At 36.0% G+C, this 21,017-nt stretch overlaps 1 protein-coding gene across 25 annotated transcripts; it reads right to left on the bottom strand.

The window, feature by feature from the left end:
• Positions 1-1,217: 1,217 nt before the first annotated feature.
• Positions 1,218-13,115, bottom strand: LOC147499546 (uncharacterized). Of its 25 annotated transcripts, none has more exons than XM_086561307.1 (12): positions 12,552-13,115; positions 11,682-11,860; positions 10,677-10,716; positions 9,967-10,094; positions 9,616-9,692; positions 7,842-9,510; positions 7,424-7,522; positions 6,972-7,038; positions 6,575-6,681; positions 2,143-2,258; positions 1,773-1,884; positions 1,218-1,535 (listed from the first exon to the last, which is right to left on the bottom strand). In XM_086561307.1, exons 6-9 carry the CDS (start codon positions 7,914-7,916, stop codon positions 6,599-6,601), a joined length of 324 nt encoding a protein of 107 aa, XP_086417433.1. In that variant the 5' UTR covers positions 7,917-9,510; positions 9,616-9,692; positions 9,967-10,094; positions 10,677-10,716; positions 11,682-11,860; positions 12,552-13,115; the 3' UTR covers positions 1,218-1,535; positions 1,773-1,884; positions 2,143-2,258; positions 6,575-6,598. The 25 variants fall into 24 exon arrangements, 24 of the variants coding, with proteins under 24 accessions (XP_086417433.1, XP_086417437.1, XP_086417446.1 ...); XM_086561311.1 differs by having other exon boundaries at positions 11,682-11,751; XM_086561299.1 differs by lacking the exon at positions 10,677-10,716 and having other exon boundaries at positions 7,625-9,510.
• Between the last annotated feature and the right edge of the window lie 7,902 nt (positions 13,116-21,017).

Below are 21,017 nucleotides of genomic sequence, written 5' to 3'. Positions count from 1 at the left end.
GAATGAGATGACTGCATCATTATAGATCAAATCACCCAGATATCACTCTTGGTAAGTAAACTTAAACCAAAAGACTAAACTTTCAAAACTTAAACTTTGTCTGAGCCTTAGCTAATTAACTAATGATTAATTAAACAAAATACGTAAAATCTTGGAAAGTGTTCGTCAAAGATTGAAACTTCAACCCCCAAGTTGAGTTGAGATGCGTGAGTGTGAAATAGTACCTTAGAATCATCTTTTTTTTTTGCTCGGTAAAGGTGTATATATTAAAAATAAAATAAAAAAATATGAGATATCCTTATGCGTACAAACATGAATGGTGAAAAGAACCAAAGGGGAAAGAAACCAGAGACAAAGAAACAAAAACGAAAAACCTAAAAACCTCTATGGAAGTCTTCATAGCATAATGGACTCCCATCCACAGACATAACTCTCAAAAGGTACCGTCCGGAACTTATCATAAATATACACCAAAACAGTTTTTTTGTGACGCTAAAATGGCGTCACAATTTGGTGTCAATTATTTTTGTGACGACATTTTGGCGTCACAAATATTTGTGTTAATAACAGGAAGAATAGACTGATTTGAGATCTCATAACTCCATCAGGAAGAGATAGGTCGAATGAGATGACTGCATCATTATAGATCAAATCACCCAGATATCACTCTTGGTAAGTAAACTTAAACCAAAAGACTAAACTTCCAAAACTTAAACTTTGTCTGAGCCTTAGCTAATTAACTAATGATTAATTAAACAAAATACGTAAAAGCTTGGAAAGTGTTCGTCAAAGATTGAAACTTCAACCCCCAAGTTGAGTTGAGATGCATGAGTGTGAAATAGTACCTTAGAATCATCTTTTTTTTTTTTGCTCGGTAAAAGTGTATATATTAAAAATAAAATAAAAAAATATGAGATATCCTTATGCGTACAAACATGAATGGTGAAAAGAACCAAAGGGGAAAGAAACCAGAGACGTCTACAAAGAACCACTTTGGCGTCACTAATTTGTGACGTCATTTTGACGTCACAAAGACGGCATATTGGCGTCACTATTTTTGTGATGGCATTTTGGCGCCACAAATATTTGTGACGTCATATTGGCGACACTAAATTGTATTAATATTTTTTTAAAAAAAATATTATTGCTGGCAACATATTTGAAACTACCTACAGGTGCTCCAATCACTACTATTTCATCTCCACAACTCATTGCCATTTCACAAGTAAAAAAATAACAAATCTTGTATTAAAAATACCTTACATTACATTGTATTCTCAATTCTCAAAAAACAATAATATAACGGTAAACCTTCTACATATTTAGTCTAAATCATAAATTCCACTCAACAATTGTATTAACTTACAAAGAACCAGTGAACAACTACATTATACAAGTCCCGACACTTACAAGGAACCAGTGGACAACGACTTATTAAACGACAAGAAAGACCTCAAAAACCAGCCACCATGTTTCGACTTTCTCGTCTTCATAGCCACCAGTATGGAAGTTGCTCCTGTTTCAGCATAATGTGCCTGCATGAACAAACCCAACCACCACCTAGATGAATACTACTAATACACCCAATCAATGCTAAAAGAATTTTGTTTACATGAAAAGAAAACACTGTGACTTTCAACAAGGGTATTCAAAAAGGGAGAACACTGCGGTAATACAAAAAAAAATCCCAGAATTCTTAAAAGAACATGGCACTATAAAAGAGCTTCACGAAATGTTCTATCCAATACATTTATAAGACTTGAGAACCTCACCTTCGGATACTTCATCACTTTCCACATCAGCATCCACCTTCTTTGCAGCTTACCTAACTCTCCCTCCCAATGAAACACCAGGTGTTGCTGAGTGCCTCTTTCGCACCTTCTCCTGTGACCAAAGCATACCAAAAAAAACAGGAAGATTCAAGTTTAAAATATAGTTGAAAATACCAAGTGGGGGGACAGAAGCTGGAAATTAGCATTTACATCAGAAAATCAGTAAGTTCTGGTACTTTTTAAAAGAATATTGTCGAACTATTAAGTATATTTCAGTCCTGATTTTCCGAAAAACAAAAAATTAGAAGTTTCCCGTGAAATTCCACAACTGACATGATTAGCAATCAAAAACATAAGAAAGCATAGATACCTGGCAGAGAATCGGGTTTTGGTAGCAAAGGATAATTCTCTTCAACAAATTTAGCAACAGCTCGCGAGGACCAGACATGAAATCATCCATACGCGGTTAACTAAAAATACGGGCCCCTAAAATCAAACAGATCCAATAATGTAATGGGCCCAAAATACCAAAGCAAGCCCAATAAACATAATTCAATAAAAAATATAAATAACAGGCCCAAAACAGTTGAATAAGCCCACTAACGTAACAGGTGGTACATAACGCAAACAGTAATAGATAAGTAATATTTGGCTGGCTGCATTAACGTAACAGGTGGCACATAACTCAAACACCAATGAGCAACCTCACATATAATTGGTAAACTTCCTTTCAGGATATGAATCCTTGGCAGATTAACCAAAAACTTATGCTCTAAACATAGTAAATTAACTAGGGAAGAAGATTGTAAAATTGTTCATAAATGGTGATGGTGTAAGTGCCAAGATCCTTAAAGCACATTAGGTAACCCAGCCTATGTTCTATATGTAGCATATTACGTCTGTAATATGTTCTATATATGTAGCATATCCTTTAAGCACATTAGATCCTTAAAGCACATTAGCCTATGTTCTATATGGCTACTTACGTCTGAAATCCTCTAAATAGTACACCTTGTTGAACTTTCCCTGGGTGTATCCTACTATCCTTTCAAAGCTTTTCACATCTAAGAGGCATACAAGCATCTTAAGTAGGTACATCCCGTTATCCCTCATTAACACAGCATGAAAGTTCAGAATGACAAAGCAGCCAGCCAAATATTACTTATCTATTACAGCAGAAATTATCTTGAAGAGCAAGTTAAGCATGACCAAATAGCTTCAGATGTAGCCTCTCCTTCCAGTTGCATAAGCATTAAACTAATCGACTAAAGTACATCTCAAATGTGCATCATCTTGCAAATAATCACAGCAACCCATGCAGGAGAGTTCATGAGAATAGTAACAAAGGAACCAAGACATGTCCTGATAATCTATACAAACAAATATTATCAAAAGAACTCCACTCTAACATCAAATACTAGTAACCACAAAACTGCATCTGAAAATGACGAGTACATCTTCGCAAAGTATATGCTACTTGTGTATATAAAACACCTAATACCTACGCTAGAAGTTACGTTTGTTCTTGTCCTTGACAGAGCAAGCATTTAAAAATCCCACACTTATGAAATGAGGCATTTATCTTTAAAACAGTCAAGACATTAACCAATGGGACAAAAACCACTTCAAATAAAAGTTGTTTTCACTCCGACCTAAACAAACAAAACATTTCGTACCCTAAAACTTCTGATATTCTCCAACCAAATCCTTTGATAACTTGAAATTAAAAAACAAAACTCAATTCCAACAGAATCATACAAAAACATCATATGATTATAACAAATTAACTGAAAAACCCAAGAACTCCAAAACATGTTTTGCTTCACAGAGAAATGAAACTGGTCCTGCCTTAAATCCAACAAATTCCACAACAAACCCATCCATAGCTCGAAATCATTCAGTGTATACCAAGCCATACAAAAAAAAAAACGGTTTTCATAAGCAAATGTGATGAACTGAAAGAAATCGATGGCAAAAAGTGTCCTTTCTCTTCCACCCAACACGAGATTAATCAGGAAGTAAGAGAAAGAAAATAAGAAAGTGACCTGATTTCAACATAAGGGCGAAACAATAGGAAGTCTTCGATTAATTACGAGCTATCGCCCCTTTCTCAATTAAATAAGTAGCATCTTCGAGCGTTCCTCCTTCTTCTTCAACATCTTCGCCTTCGAGATTTACTTCAATCATTTCTACAGTTTGTTCAAACTTCATTTCTAGATTACTATGTTTTAATCGAAGGCGGATTTGGTTTAGTAATGGGAACTGGAGAGGAGTGGTGAAGACTGAAGAAGAAAGTATTTGTTCGACGCATTCACGCTCTCTTGCCGTCACTATAATTTTTAACACTTTTCAAAATTATCAAATTAGTGACGGCATTAGCAATTTAGTGACGCAAAAATAGTGTCACACGCGTCACTAATAAAAAAATACCTAGTGTCACAAAATAACTGTTTTGGTGTAATGGGCAGACAGAAGCAAAGTAGCGCCTTATGGTCAACACCACCTTCTCCCTGGGCATCAGATTTCCTTTTAATATTCTTCGTCAAATCATTGAAAAACACTTCTCACAGTACATCAATTCTTCACAAAATACCCTCTACTATAACTACTACTTCCAATTCCAATTTTTCTCCTTCTCAACAAAATCTCAAAATACAATTCTTTTATTATTATTAGAGTAAAGAAGTTGTGGCCGAGAAATTTTGGTTGTGAAGAATGGAGGCGAGAATTTCTGTTGACATGGGAAAGAATAAGATGCGATGGGAGATGAAAGAAAGAGTTGATTAGCTTTGTGGTTTTTTTTTTTTGGGTAAAAATCGGGACTTATGTTTGTTTTTCTTTTATTTTTATTTGGAATTGATTTTTATTGGTATTGAATAGGGAGAACAATGGAAAATGGGGAAATTGGTTTTTTTTTTTTTTTTTTTTTCCTTGCCGAATCATTGTTTTTGGTTAAAAAAGCTAGGGTTATCAAGGAAAATGAAAATTGGGTTACTTTCTTTGTTTTGGGTTCAACAATATTGCTTCAGTTTCAAAAACTATATCACCAGGCAAATGGATACTATCATCATTAACTAAAGTGTCTCTTAAATCAACAAAATTATAAATTTGTGTCCTAAAATTTCTATAAATCAATCAAAGATTCGAGATGTCCATAAAAACAAACAAAACAAACAAATGGGCACTACACCAAAAAATGTGTTTATTAATGGTTATATCCGTTTACTTATATTTTTACTAATGGTTATATCCGTTAGTTCTGGGTGTCACTCTCACTTGGGCCAAATTTAGTAACAGATATAATCGTTACTGATAATAATTTTAGTAACGGTTATATTCGTTACTAAAATTCTTTGTAACAGATAGTCAACTGTGATGGCTCGATTAAATTTGTCATTTCAAACGGATATATCCATTAGTAATAGATGTGCTATTTACTAACTATTGTTTGTAACGGAAATATCCGTTAGTAAACTGTAGCCACTAAAAAAAAAATCTTGGGTCAAATTTTCTCCTCCCTGCAAATCTAATTCTTCCACATCTAACTATTCCATCTCACATAAATATCTACACAACAACTCAAACAACAAATGAATAACAAGAAAAACCAATAACCAATTGAACTTTTGAAATAAAACCACCAATCCAAATCTCAATTTACATAGAAAGAAACAAAGCCTCCAATCCAAATCACAATTTACATTGAAACAAAAACAAAATCTCACAATGAGTTTTCCTACTTCCTTCCTTGATTCATTTCTACCATATACATATAGTCATATATTGACAAACCTAACAAACACATGGTTCTCATTGTCAATTACTTGAACAGAAATGTTTCCTAGCCATAGCAAAGAAGCAAGCATAGCAAATGTACTCTCTTGCATGGTACAAAATATCAGGATATGGGAATTTATCGATATTCAATTTCTGGATATGTATCGTGGATATATCCCCCTCTTTGGGGATATTTGACATTGTTTCACATGTAAATATCGTGGATATATCCAAAATATCGAAAAATATCGTGGATATTGTGGATATTTTTTGATATATCATGATACATTATTTATATTTATTTGAAATATAATGGTAAATATTAAATAAAATTATTATATACACAAAATATCCCAAAATATCGCAAAATATCCCAAAATATCGCAAATATCCCAAATATCGTTGAAATATCACTGATATTTGCAGTCGTATATATCTCTTAATATATCGTGATATTTATATATTTTTTTCTGAAATATGAATATATATCTCCAAATATCGGGATATATCGGGATATTTTGTACTATGCTCTCTTGATCATCTTTACAAAGTTGAACAGTATCTAACGCCTCCTGATCAAATGAAGGAAACAAAAATCATAAGTTGTGTTGTCATTATTAATAACTAATAGCAAAAGACCTATAAACCTAAGAATAGATATAAGTAGTATTAATGTACTTTACGAGTACAATGTTTAATTTTGAGTTACCACATAAGCAGATAGAATCATTCAGTAAAGTGGCCCAAGTTTCCGTAAGAATATTTTTTTCTTCCTTTAGTTGGAGCTTTTGCCAAATGGACCCATTGACTTGATCCTATAATCTTCAACCAAAAACAGTACTTGTAAATCGACCAAAAACAGTGCATATCCTTCAAAAATAATATTGCTGTGTTGGTCAAGTATATATGTTGGGTTCAACGTTTAAAGGGTGGGCATACCTGAATAACATAGAACACGAGGAATAAACTACCTTTTTAAGATAGAGCCTACAAAACCTGCACACAGCCTTTTTAAAATAAACTACCTTTTTGGAGGTGAGACCAACTTCTTATTTGGAGAGCTTGCTTTCACAGCCTTGATGGGAGTGTGAGTGTCCATCAAAACAAAGGTCTTCCTCTTCCTTGCACAAACCTGCACACAGATAAAGTAGATGAACAGAAAATACACAATAAGAATAATGCGTACCTACAGACATGAAGTAACAAAAATAAGGAGATGCACTACTAATATGCAAATGACTACTGTGAAACACATGCATTTGCAACCATCCTAATATATTATTAGCATTACTGATGCAGATCCATCTTCAAAATGTGAGGGGGTCATCTGCACCTAAGAGCATTCAAGCCTTCCTCCTAAAATGAACCACAATTTGGTATTGATCAACGTACATCATGGCTATGGTTGTACGGGGAACTAACATGGCATCAAGAACTGTTGCTTTGTGGAAGAACAGAGAGGGAGCAGAAGCTGAACCTTTATTTGCTCCTGGGTGCAGAACACAGTCAATACACGTTCTCCTTCAAAATAGTAACCCTTCTTGATATTCTAATGTATTAATATTCAATGAATAGCTTGGTTTCACACTAGGAGTACACTTCAAAGGATTACGGTGTAAAATTAGCTACATTTCATTTGTGTTTTGTTAATTTTGTTCTCGATCTTTTTCCTATATGTATTTTCTGAGCTTAATAGTTCTTTCTTCGAACTGAAGTTACATTTACCAAATAAAATTATATATACAAGTGTAAATCCAAGAGACGTTTTGTTGAGAGAGGTGGAATTATACCTGCACACAAAGAAAGCAGAGGTGGAATACGTGAACAGTGGGGCTAAGTAAGAAACACGATAATAGTTGAGAGAGGAATTATACCTGTACTACAAGGAATCCCTTAATGTTGTTTAATACTGTTGGAGTGGTCTTGTCAATCTCATCTCCTAGACCTAGAGCGCCTTTGCCCCATGTATAAACCTACAAACACCATTACAGAGAGCTCTAGCCGTTACTAGGACAATGCCAATGGGCCAATCATGTAAGTATATAGAATGTCAACTAATAAGTATGAATACTAACATATCCATTAGAATCAAGTGCCACCACATGCTCATCCCCAGCAGACGCGCACATCATGAATATTCTTCCTTTTAAAGGACTAGATAAGCATACTCAATATAAGTATATAGAATGTCAACTAATAAGTATGAATACTAACATATCCATTAGAATCAAGTGCCACCACATGCTCAATATTACACAAGTATCCACTTTCTAATGAAAGTTTAGAGCATACGTTCTTTGATGCCAAACGAATTTTTGCATCCTTCACATATACATCCAGCAGAGCACATAGCAGACAGGTAAGCATCTAAGCATGCCCAATGGTAAGAGAATAAATTATATTACAATTGGACTATGTTTCATCTCCAAACGAATGGCTCCAAAAAAATTCACGAGCTTTATCAACACCTGATGAGACATTTGAATAAAAGCGCCAAATTTCAAAAAACTAGAAAGCATTAAATGTGATAAGAGACACAAGATTGAGGTACACCAATACGTCTAAGAGACATGATACATGATGAAGGCATGTTGTGCCAAAGAATTAGCATCGAGGGGTATGATTATATTGGTAGAACTTATCGTGATTAAACCACTAAACCATCACTACCAGATGAAGGAGGGAACTGTTTCAAATTATCATTTGCCATCACACCTCTACTAGGGTAGAGACTAAAACCAGACCACACATTCTAGTGTCTATTATGCAGAGAGGGAGATAGTTGTGACATCACAAATGAAGGACAAAAATGAAGGATCCAAAGACTAAAAATACAATATAACATGTAACTTAAAGCCATCTAACAAACTAAGGATGTCACTCAGAGGAACAACGAACAAGGCCGATAAGAGGTCATAAATCAATTTCAAACAGATGAAAATCGCTCACTAAGAACTAATAAATCAGTTTCAGGAAGAACAAAATCACCTACTAGGAAACTACCAATTATATTTTCACATAAGTTAAACACTCTTTCATTGTAGCATATGTAACTGGAGTTCTGGAACATTAACATTGACTCCCAACAATTTAAGTACAACACAAATTAAAAGCTAAAGATTATAAACTATAAGAAATGGGCATTGGAAAAAAAGATAAAAAATGAATCATGCAAGCTTGAGAGGAGGATATTGAACTCCTGAAGGGAGACAAGTTTGAGAGTAGAGAGAGGTGATTCATTTCGGATTTTGGACTTTATTTAATTTCTTGTAAGTGTGTTTTATTTTCACTTTTTTTTTTTTTTTTTTTTAGTTAAACAACTTACTTACGACTTTTCTAACAGATATAATTGTTACTCTATATTAGAAAATAAAGAAATCCTTGGAAAATAAATAAAAAATAATCGAAAATAATGTACAGTAACGGATAATGTAATGCCTAATATTTATATCCGTTAGAAAGCTAGTAACGGATATAAACATTACAAATGGAATATTTGCCCTGTTACAAAATGGCCATTCTGGTGTATTCTAAAAAACAATCATCAATCCAAAATTCCAATAAGAAATCACTTGAGCAAATACACCAATATCACCAAAGGGGTATTATCATTATGCAAAAAAAAAAAAAACGATTTCAAAGACATACCTGGTTGAAAGGGGCAGAAGATCAAAGAAGAGTTCTTAAACCCATAGCTTAGTGTATGCAAATCAAAAACTCATAAAAAACACACTGTTGAAAAAACAAAGCATTGCAGTTTGGTAGTGAAATCAATTTACTTAGGACTTAAGTAATGGTTATAAGAACAAAATATATGAGCTAAGCTGACCTAAGCTAATTCTTTCCGACTATTGGCCTGCCATAGTTAGGTCCATATACACGACCCTCTTTCTCAACTCCTCAAGAAAGGGAATTCCTGAGGTTACAAAGAACATACCACAATTCCAAATTCAAGATGTGCCTGCAAATTTCCTACTTGATGAGCGAGTACCGTGGACTTAATCTTCTTATTCATCTGAAAGAGATACCCAGTTTCGAGCAAAGGAAATAGGTAAGATGAACTGACCTGAAGTATCTCCATCTTCATATTTGTCTGTCGTAGTTGAGTCGACCGAATGTGCAACTGTCTCTCAATTCATCAACCTTCAAAGAAGACGTCAGAATTACAAAAACTGTGGTTGTGTGCGTGTGAGTTAAATAAGAAATCAAAGAATTGAATCTACAACAGGAACCTATCAATATTCAACAGAAATGATAAGTATATGTCAATCTTAAGTCATATATACTCATTACATTTATTGTTAGAACATACAATCTGAATCCTTTTGTCAACAAAATGAACAATAAATGGCGTTTATCAAAATAGTGAAGTAGGCAAAAAATAAGATAAGTATATTTAAACCAAAAAAGAGCTTACCCTGATCAATGGTATTGACGCTTTCACCAATTACCCTGATAATTCTTCGTTGACCACACCTCTTGAATTTAGTCCACGATAAAGGTTTTCCTTCTTTCTCCATGAAACAGGTAGGGAGGATGGCATCTCTGCCAAGGGTGCATCTCAGTGACATGCTACACAAACTCCATCATTGTTTAAACATGTCTAAATTACTCCGACAAATGATTAGAAGAATCTTATCCTTTTTTTTTTGCTATAAATCATTGAGCTCAATAATGGAGATTGTGTATACAATCTAATCATTGAGCTAGAGAGTGTGTGTTCAAGGTTTCCATGTGACAATCAAATCATTCATATCAAGCCAACAATCAAAATAAAAGATTTAAGCACAACTAATCCAAAACAATAAAATAAAAAGAAAACCTTGATGATTGCTATCTGAGTACCAAAGGTCAAAACCAAACCAAACCTATTGTTTATGAGAGTGTACTAGGGTGGAGAGGCGAGGAGAAGATCAATTGAGTGACTAGAAAGAGAAATTTTAGATTTTGGTTTTGGGATCAGTTTTGATAAAGAGTTTTTTCTTTTTCTTTTTTTTTCTTTTGGTTATAACTTATAAGGTTTCCAACGTAGGTAGCTAGGTTTCTTATTTGGACTTTGGGCTTTTCTTAAATCTAATTGAAGTTTAAGAAATCAACTAGCCTAGAAAATAAAATTAGAGAGAATACCATATTGAGATTCAGTCCTTTCTGATGGTGTTGTTCCTCCCTAGAAAAGATCATAGAGGAAGAATCTGATTCAGCCAATCACTTTAATTGTCGGTAGCTACATTCATATCTATCCTATTGATTATTCCAACTGGATCAAGATCCATATAAAATTCATTGAAATTAACATTGTTATTAATTTTTCAGTTAGATAAAATCTAAAAAACTAACGTGGACACTTGAGAGAGCTCAAAAGGGGGCGCTCATAAAGATTAGGAATCCTTCGAGGTTTTTCTAATTGAGATATTGAACCCATATGATCCATATCCTTCTTGTGTGTCCAATCAAAGACTGAATTGGCAATATCTACAATAAGAACAAAATATATTGTTCTCCATTAAGCCTACAATTCCATGCATCAATTCACATTTAAAATTGTTTGTGACTTTTACTTTTCACAGTAGCAACACCCTACGCCGGTTAGAAGACACATCTCTTATTGAAGAATACGTGTTCAATTTATAATTCTCCGAAGAACAGCCTTCTACCATCTTCAATATCAAGTGTGATTCTAAGATTAAAAGAGGTATGGGTGATAGGTTACTACGTTAAGCTTACTTAGCTTGTCAACTATGTCTTAATTAATTGTACTCAGTTATATCTTCACTTCAAGAACCTAGATCACATTATTCCTTTTAGATTATCATCGTTAGAAAACTATTAGAGCAAGACAATAGAACTTGAATATATGAAGCTCCAACAATTTATTGATTGGAAAATATGGATAACCTTAGGGATACAAACATCAGCAACTTTGTTGTCATTCCACTGAGAAAAAATGTAAGAAATAATCCCAGGGATACAACATCAACAACTTTGTTGTAGCCCCCAACTAATACTTTAGGGCTATATAAAATGGACATCTAACAGTCCCATGCAGACTTTGCTTTGCTAAATGAAAACCAAATTGCTAAAAGAGATGATGTCTATGAATTATAAAGAGCAATGAAAATTAGTTAAAAGTACCTAATTTGATGGAGGTAGCAAGGCAAAATTGTGCACACGTTTTTGAAGTAAATTGTCCAACTTCTCTTTCCTGAACATGACAACCACCATAGCAATAATCAAAGGCTCGTACAAAAAAATATGTCCCAACCAACACAAATGCCCCGACCACAATTGGAAAAGCCGCGTAGAAAATTACACTGAAAAACAAAAAGATACTTATCAGTTTTAAATGTTGAATAAGATATAAGAGATGCTTCATTAATATTAGCACCGTGTTCAATGAATAGATGAAACCATGATGACATCATACCAACATCTTCATATTACACTTATTGCCAATCCTAGAACACCCTTAGCTTGATCCTTCAACTACGACAAAACACATTTTAAAAAAGGGGAACTGCTTATGGATCATGAGGAAGTCTATGGTTTATATGCTGGCATGAAAACTGAAATAGAAAACTATATGACCTTATTCAAATATGGCCTTGTTCCACATTCGTTCAAGTCTCAGTATTCTTCAAAATCCTTTAAAACAAATACAAAACTAAATCACTAACCATTCACTATGACACTTCCTGAAAGAAGGGATAAATAGAAAGATCAATGGATCAATAAGTTAATTTATGCTCTTTTAGTCATAAGCTTATTAGCTGCACCTAAATAGAAAACTGCAAAATACCAAATTATTACATTCCTTCACGTACATGCTCACAGTTGTTAATGTACTTTGCAACATTTAGTTTCTCTACTGCAATATATGAGCAACAATTTTGTTGACTTTGAATCACTTTACTCAGGGTAAATCACTTAAGAGCTCTTTTATAGTCAAGAGATCCTTCAAAATTGTAAAATTTCCTTTAGATAAGGTATTTATCTGAAAGTTACCTGTAGTAGTCCATTGTTGCTGAAGACTTGTTGCTATAGAACTCAGGTGAATCCATTTCTTACAGTAAAACTTGGCTACTGCAATTAGATCCCAGTCCTTGAGGGTTTTATCATTCAACTTCCCCAAATTGATTTCCTTCCTTTCTGGTGCAAATATAAGTTTTTCTAACAGTTTGTCTTGGAGTTCTTCAATCGCTAGTTTGGTTTTATCTCTTTTTGTAAGAGTGTTATCTTCATCAGGAAATGATCAAAAAGGCTAAAGAGGGGGTCTATTCAAAAACTTGTGAACATGATTTAAAACTAATTAAAAACTTGTGAAAATGGTTTCAATGTTTTCTATAATGGGATTTAGTGTTGTTGGGTCGATCTATGTAAAGAAGAGGATGAGATTTTGGGGTGGGGAGGATATTTGGGAGAGGGAGATGGTTTTTAGTATGCGGGGTTTCTCTGTTTCATTCCGTCCGCAGAGAGAACTCTTAGTCTTGCGTTCTTCAACTGTATCCCTAAGTTTCGGAGTTTTTGTTGGAGACATGTATCGCAGACTCGCAGTTTTTCTCTCCTGATTTTTCGTAATCTTCCTGTCGACATGGACACCCTCAGAGGGCTCTAAAAAGGACTGCTATTATATATATATTTTTATATGTTTAATGAATATATTGGGGTTTTAATCATGATTGATAGTATTTTATAAATGAGTCAGCAACGTTTTGTTTTCTAGGATTCGAATTCTCTTTTCAGGGGTAGTTGCAAGATTCACAATTTTTAATAAACATTATATATTATAATTATTAATATTTTTCTTTTTTCTTTTTGTGGCATTGTAGTTGCTATGAATAGAAGTGAAAGGTGGATTGTGGATGGTGAACAAAGGATTGTGCAGTTATTATCTTGCATTGTTTGCATTAGTGTTACTATTACATCAAAAAGCAAACCAACGTATGGAGATACAAATTAGGTACTTCCTCACCGCCTTTAAACAATTTACTGTGTTATGAGTTGGTATGTTTGTTTGATTTACCCTAGCGTAGCAATCATCTTCTCCGACTCATGAAATGTGAGGAGTAGCAAGATCTAAAAATGGGAAAAAAGAAGGATGACAAAAAAAGAATATTATAAACAAAACTACAAAAGTAATTCTCTCTAAAAATCAGGAGAGAAAAAAGGAAGATTGCGAACAAAACTTTTACAAACAAAACTACAAAAATACTTCTCTCTGATTATTCCTCTCTTTCAATCTTCACCGAAATCTTATCAAAAGCCTTCATTAAAATTCACTCCGTCTCCATTTTCAATTAGATAGTTATTGCTCGGTTTAATGCGCTGAATCTTCTTCTTTGTAGCTTCAGATGTTAGGAATCGATTTAGGTTGTATGTTCTAACAATAAATGTAAAATAAATGTAATAAGTATATATGACTTAAGATTGACATATACTTATCATTTCTGTTGAATATTGATAGGTTCCTGTTATAGATTCAATTCTTTGATTTCTTACTTAATGCACATGCACACAACCACAGTTTTTGTAACTATGATGTCTTCTTTGAAGGTTGATGAACTGATGAACTCAGAGACAGTTGCACCTTCGGTCGACTCAACTACGACAAGCAAATATGAAGATGGAGATACTTCAGGTCAGTTCATCTTATCAATTTTATTTTGAGAAGTGTGATTTCCTAGCAACTGGAATCCTATCAATTCTCTTGGGAAATTGCTTGCAATTACAAACATCTTAAGGAAGCCTGCAGTTCATAAAGTCTTTAATTACTCGAGAGGTATCTCTTTCAGATGAATAAGAAGATTAAGTCCATTGTACTTGCTCATCAAATAGGAAATCTGCAGGCACATCTTGAATTTGGAATTGCGATCTGTTCTTTGCAACCTCAGGGATTCCCTTTCTTGAGGAGTTGAGAAAGAAGGTTGTGTATATGGACCTAGCTATGGCAGGCCAATAGTCGGAAAGAATTAGCTTAGGTCAATTTATCTAATATAGTTTGTTCTTAATTATAACCATTACTTAAGTCCTAAGTAAACGAGTTTCTTTCATTATTAATAGTAATATTGTTATTGCCTGTAATATGCGTCTTTACCCCAGGGAATCTGGCAAGTGCAGTGTTTGAATACGGTATTCAGATTATGGGGTTAAACATTAATCTCAAAGGTGGTCGTTCATCAGGGGAAAAGTAGCAAAGCCAAAGGGTAAATGTGTTCAGTCCCTTAGAATTCGTTTGACCTCATTCTGGGAGCTAGCAGCCCTCATCTAAGGCGCAATTTGATTTCAGCCAAGAGGCATTGTTAGTCTGGCCTGTTGTAAGATACCCAATCGACTGCCAACGTGGAGATGGGTACTCAATGTGGAAAAGGTTCTTATCATAATATTTTGGGCTCAGCATGGAGAAGATCAAGAGTGATGTGAGATTACTGAACAAAAACTCTATTTGAAAGAGAATAAGAAATTGAGGAAAGTTGGAAACAACCTCCCCACTCTGCAGCTTTTCTTATAGTCGAGGTAGGAGCTTTAAATTGACGTATGAAACAATGTTGGTTTTAAATGGCTGTAGGCTAGGGTTCGATAAGTGAGCATACTATGGTTTCAACTGTCAATCCTCTTTTATATGCTAAAAATGTTTCAATTACTAGAATTACTAGAGATACTTTTCCTAAATCTATTTTACTTCTAAGGAGTTATCTCCAGTCTCCACCAACAACATTTGGACATGCTCACATTTAATCTGCAGCTTCAAAGGTTTTTACCTCCAAAGCCAACAACGATGAGATCATAAAAAAAAACTCCAGACAAAACACCAACTATGGCAAAAGGACAAATATAATATAATAAATCATTTGAGAGATCATCAAGTATAAACTATTAAAACAATAAATGAGGATCTAGGAACATCACTCGGGTTTACTCATAGAAATGGACCACTAGATTCCATTGGGATTTTTAATCACTATCGAACTCCTCAGGGTATTTCTCTGCTACGTAGTGATTTTAAAGTAAAAAATATTTTTTTAACAACTTCTTCATGTGTTCTCTTCTTTATCTCCCATTAGTAATAGTTATTGATTGTGTTGAATTAAATTGATTTGGGGCTCTAAGTGTTTGTGACATTGTCTTATTGAGTCTATTTTCTTCACTCTCATCAGTAAAATGGCCAGAAAAAGTAGGCAGAAAAAGATCCTGAATTTTAAGGGGAAATAAGAAATTGTACGTGTGCAAGTGCATCAAACTAACCTCAAAGAATAATTTACAATAAATAAAAAATTTGAGGCAAATGCATTGAACTAATTTTAAATAATTATTAATGGGAAATTGGAAATTGGATGCAAAGACATTGAACTAATCTCAAAGAATAATTAACGGAAAATTGAGAACTGGATACAACTACATGGAACTAACCCCAAAGAATAATTAACGAGAAATTGGAAACTTTATGTAACTACACATAACTAACTTCAAGATGCAAATGCATTGACTTAACCTCAAAGAATAATTAACGAAAAATAAAAAATTGGATGCAAATGCATTGAACTAACCTCAAAGCATAGTTGTATTATAGGTAGTGAGAATGTCTCGACAAGTATAGTTTTGCATTTAAAATGGTGTGCATTTATCACATCTTTTTTCATATGAACGGGAATGTTTTGCTATTCAAATAGCTTCAATATGGTTTTCGCCTCATTGGGCTTTCTCACAAAACTGTTCTTTCATTTTATGGAGAGTGGGTTTTCGGCATGGCAAGAATTTTAGATGAGTGATCAACACAACATTTATATCTTATTGCTATGTATATCTCCAAATATTTTTTAGAATAACTTAATATAATATAAACGGCAACCGTTTGTAGGACGGGTTCGAAAACTAGTTGTAATTATAGTGGACGACTTTATACTATATTCCTAGACAAGGGAAAATATTAATTTACCATTTCACAATTTCACATCTCTGATGTGCCATTTTCACCCAGATCTCGGTTTTATTCAGAAAAAAGACTTGCATTAATCTGTGTTCGACTAATGAAGAGTAAACTTTAAGCATAAGACTCGTATTTTATAAAATAACTCGTTTAATACGTTTAAATCATGGTCGTCCTTATCCCATACTATACACCTCTTCAGTGAGGTATCAAATTAGCTCACTGTTGGAGTTATCCCTCACATGAGGAGAGAAACAGAGCTGGAGAGAAACGGAGCTGATTCGGCGTTGGATATGTACCAAGGCGCTCTAAGGAGGCGCCTCAAGCGCTCGTGCCTTTGAATCAGTCCAGTGTTCAGAGCGCGACCCGCGCTCAGAGAGAGCGCACCTGCGCTCGTGACTCCAGTGTTTGGGTGCGACCCGCGCTTCAAAGAAGCGCACCAGCTCGATCTCAGTGTTTTGGCGTGACCAGCGTTTTCAAAGCACGCCTGTGTCTAATTTTCGTGGGCTTCTTCTACAAGAATCATGAAATTTGGTGTTTGGAGATAAAAACCTAACCAACCAAGTCAGAAGGATTGGAATCCAGACTAAAACAAAGAGAGAGAAACCCAATCTTGAAAGCTATCAAGATTGAGAGATAACCTTTACAGAGATACAACCCTGTAAAGAGATAAGAGTGATCTAGTAAGGTGAGCGACTGCAAGGAGTGATTGTAATCTTCCTTCCCACTTTATTAAGAACTGGCTCTTGTGGAAGTAGGCATCATTGGCTGAACCATGGTAAATCTTTGTGTTGTGGTTTGCTTTTACTGCTTTACATTATTATTTGTTGTTGATAGTTGTTTAGCGAGTTAGGCATGTTAGTATAGGTAGTTTGTGATATTTAGAATTCATCTGGAGTTGAAGTGTGTTCATACAAGTTATCTATGTAGTGGGGGAATCGATTGGTATTGGTATTATCCCCAACAAGTGGTATCAGAGCCTTGGTTAGAATAACCTAGGGTATTATCCGAATCTTGGTCAGAAGGTGTTTTACGAAATTCCTGAGAGAAGATTTGAGGTTAAATAACTTGTAGAGATGGACCATTCCGTGAACACTCGCATGATGAGTCTGAATAGGAAGAACTACACCATCTGGAAAGCCAAGATGGAAGACTTGCTATACTGCAAGGACTTGGCACTTCCCATTGAGAATGAGGGAGTAAAACCGAAAAAAAATGATGAAATGAGGCCGAAAGTGGAAAAAGCTTGACGTAAAAAGCGATTGGATACATTCGACAGTGGATTGACGACAGTGTCTTTCACCATGTGTCCCAAGAGAGTACAGCCTTCAGTCTGTGGAAGAAACTCGAAGACCTTTATGAGAGGAAGTCGGGTGGAAACAAAGTGCTAGTCGTTAAGAAGTTTGCGCATTAACGAGTACCAAGAAGGTTCTTCAATGTCTGAGCATCTTAATGAAGTACAGAATATCATCAATCAGATGCATTTGATGAAGATCAATTTGGGAGACGAAGTTGAGGCTTTGTTTCTATTAGGCTCTCTACCCGAAAGTTGGGAGACATTAGCAGTTTCTCTACATGGAGCAGCCAAAGATGGAATTGTTACCATGGAGATGGCTACCACGTCTTTGTTGAATGAGGAGACTAGAAGGAGTGCAAGAAGCAGCTCCTCTCACTCAGAGATCCTTTTCACAAAGAAACGGGGGAGAGGTCGAAACAGAAAACCATCTCGTTCTAGAGGTGATGACAGAAGTGAATCTAGGGGTGAAACTAGAACTCCTAAGGTAGAGAGGCAATGTTACTATTATGCCACCAAAGGTCACTTCAGATATGAGTGCAGAACACTGAAGAGGGATGAGAATAATAACTGTGTACATGAAGACATGGTGCAGAGGAACGGAAACACAGGCAGAGATACTACCGCACTAGTCGGCGACCCAAGGGAATTGTGTGTCGATTGTGGTGTGTGCTATTTTAGTACCTCATGTCGATATCGAGTGGGTGATAGATACGAGAGCATCCTATCACGCCACAATCGACAGGGATTCTTCACTACCTATAGCCGTGGTGAATATGGTGAAGTAAGGATGGGTAACAGTGGCATCTCGAAGATTATAGGCATTGGAGATGTTCATGTAGAAACCAATGTCGGCTACACCTTGACACTCAAGGATGTAAGACAGGCCCTGACATACGGCTAAACCTAATTTCGGCTGGGAAATTAGATGACTATGGCTTTGTAAACTCGTTTGGTAACGGGGTATGGAAACTGAGCAGAGGTTCCATTGTAGCAGCCAGAGGAAAGAAAACTTGCTCTCTTTACAAAACACAGGCTAGTTTGTGTAAAGCAGAAGTGAATGCGGCAGAAGAAGAAGCTTCATCTAAACTGTGGCACAAGAGACTGTGTCACATGGGCATAAAAGGGATGGAAGTTCTTGCTAAGCAAAAGGCCATGCCAGACATTAAAGGTACACATTTAAATACATGTACTCACTGTTTGGTAGGAAAGCAACACGGTGGTGTCTTTCCAAAGATTCCGTCTCACGAGAAAGGACACCGCCCTTGAACTAGTGCATACTGGACTTATGTGGTCCTATGAGAGTAAAGTCCCACCGGGGAGTTTTCGTACTTCTTGACATTCATTGATGATCGTCCAAGAAAGATATGGGCTTATAGTCCGAAGACCAAGGATGAAGTACTTGGCGTGTTTGAGAAATTCCACAAAGACATGGTGGAAAGAGAGATGGGAAGTTGTTGAAGTGTATTCGCTCAGATAATGGGGGTGAGTACATTGGGCCATTTGAAGAGTATTGCCAGAGTCATGGGATTTGTCATGAGCAGACCGTTCCCAAGACACCGCAACAGAATGGAATAACAGAGAGAATGAACCGTACCATTGTAGAGAGGATGAGATGCATGCTATCTCACTCTAAGTTACCTAGAAGCTACTGGGTAGAAGCAATGCGTACAGCCGTGCATGTGATCAACTTTGTCGCCGGCAAAGCCTACGAATAGTGATTATCCGAGAGAGTATGGTTAAAGCAAGAGATGTTGATTATGGATACTTGAGGGTATTTGGGTGCGCGGGGCATTTGTGCATATTCCGAAGGATGAGAGATCCAAGCTTGATGACAAAGCCAAGCAGTGCATTTTTTTGGGTTATGGAGATGAAAAGTTTGGTTACAAACTCTATGATCCAATTAACAAGAAGGTAATCCGAAGTCGAGATGTTGTGTTCTTAGAAGACCAAACCATAGCAGACTTTGAGGAGGTGAGAAGCTACTGAGGCTTTCACCAATGATCTTGTTGATTCAGAACCAGAAGTTCCTTATGTTGAACGTGCCGAAGGCATTGAGAATGCAGAGAACCATGAGTTTGAAGCTCATGATGAGAATCCTATTGCTCATGATGGGATAGAACCTATTGGTATAGAAGATGCAGATGAGATGCATGAACCACCACCCGAGCAAAAGCGGAAGTGCATCCTCCCCGAGGCACCGCCAGGATGGGGCAAGGAGGTCTGACAGAGGGAGATTAGCTTCAACCAGGTATCCACCACATACGTACGTGCTACTATCGGATGGTGGAGAACCTATGTATTATCAAGAGGCACTTGAAGGTACAGACAAAGAAAAGTGGTTGAAGGACATGCATGACGAGATGAATTCTTTGCATAAGAATCACACTTATGAGTTAGTTGAGAAACCCACAGGGAGAAAAGTTCTCAAGAATAAGTGGATATACAAAGTCAAGCATGAGGAGAACAATCCTCACCCAAGGCACAAAGCTCGCCTTGTTGTGAAGGGATTCGGTCAAAGGAAAGGAATTGACTTTGATGAGATTTTCTCTCCTGTAGTGAAGATGACTTCTATCCAGGTGGTATTGGGTATGGCCGCAAGTATGAACCTAGAGGTTAAGCAGCTAGATGTTAAGACAGTTTTTCTTCATGGAGACCTTGAAGAAGATGTCTACATGGACCAACCAGAGGGGTTTGAGGTCAAAGGCAAGGAGCACCTTGTATGCAAGCTGATAAAGAGCTTGTATGGGTTGAAGCAAGCACTGAGACAGTGGTACATAAAGTTTGACTCCTTTATGGCGAAGCAAGGATACAAGAAGTCTGCTTCTGATCATTGTGCGTTTGTTCCGAGATTTCCAGATGGGGATTTCATAGTGCTATTGCTGTATGTGGATGATATGTTGATAGTTGGCCCAAACATCAACAAGATATCCAAGCTGAAGAAAGACTTGAGTAAGTCCTTTGAGATGAAGGATTTGGGTCAAGCAAACCAGATACTTGGGATGCGGATCACTCGTGACAGAAAGAGTGAGAAGTTGTGGCTTTCTCAAGAAAGCTACATTGAGAAGGTGTTGAAGAGATTCAATATGGATCAAGCGAAGTCAGTCAGTTGTCCGCTTGGTGGCCAGTTCCGCATGACCAAAGAGATGTGTCATAAGGGTAAGAGCAGAGTCAGATGGAAAAGATTCCTTATGCATCCGCAGTGGGCAGTTTGATGTATGTCATGGTGTGTACTAGACCGGATATTGCTTTC

The sequence above is a fragment of the Coptis chinensis genome, chromosome 5 (assembly GCF_015680905.1).
Source record: "Coptis chinensis isolate HL-2020 chromosome 5, ASM1568090v1, whole genome shotgun sequence".
NCBI classification, from domain to species: domain Eukaryota; kingdom Viridiplantae; phylum Streptophyta; class Magnoliopsida; order Ranunculales; family Ranunculaceae; genus Coptis; species Coptis chinensis.
Note: the sequence above shows the minus strand (reverse complement) of the source record. Positions and strands in the feature narration are given on the sequence as shown.

Bases quoted from the DNA above. Each gene is read 5' to 3' on its own strand.
- LOC147499546 (XM_086561299.1), bottom strand. From the start codon at position 12,607: ATGGATTCACCTGAGTTCTATAGCAACAAGTCTTCAGCAACAATGGAC. The intron at 11,861-12,551 runs GTAACTTTCAGA...TTTGTTTTTCAG, and splicing joins GCAACAATGGACTACTACAG to TGTAATTTTCTACGCGGCTT. The intron at 10,095-11,681 runs GTACTTTTAACT...CACCCTTGGCAG, and splicing joins TGCTACCTCCATCAAATTAG to AGATGCCATCCTCCCTACCT.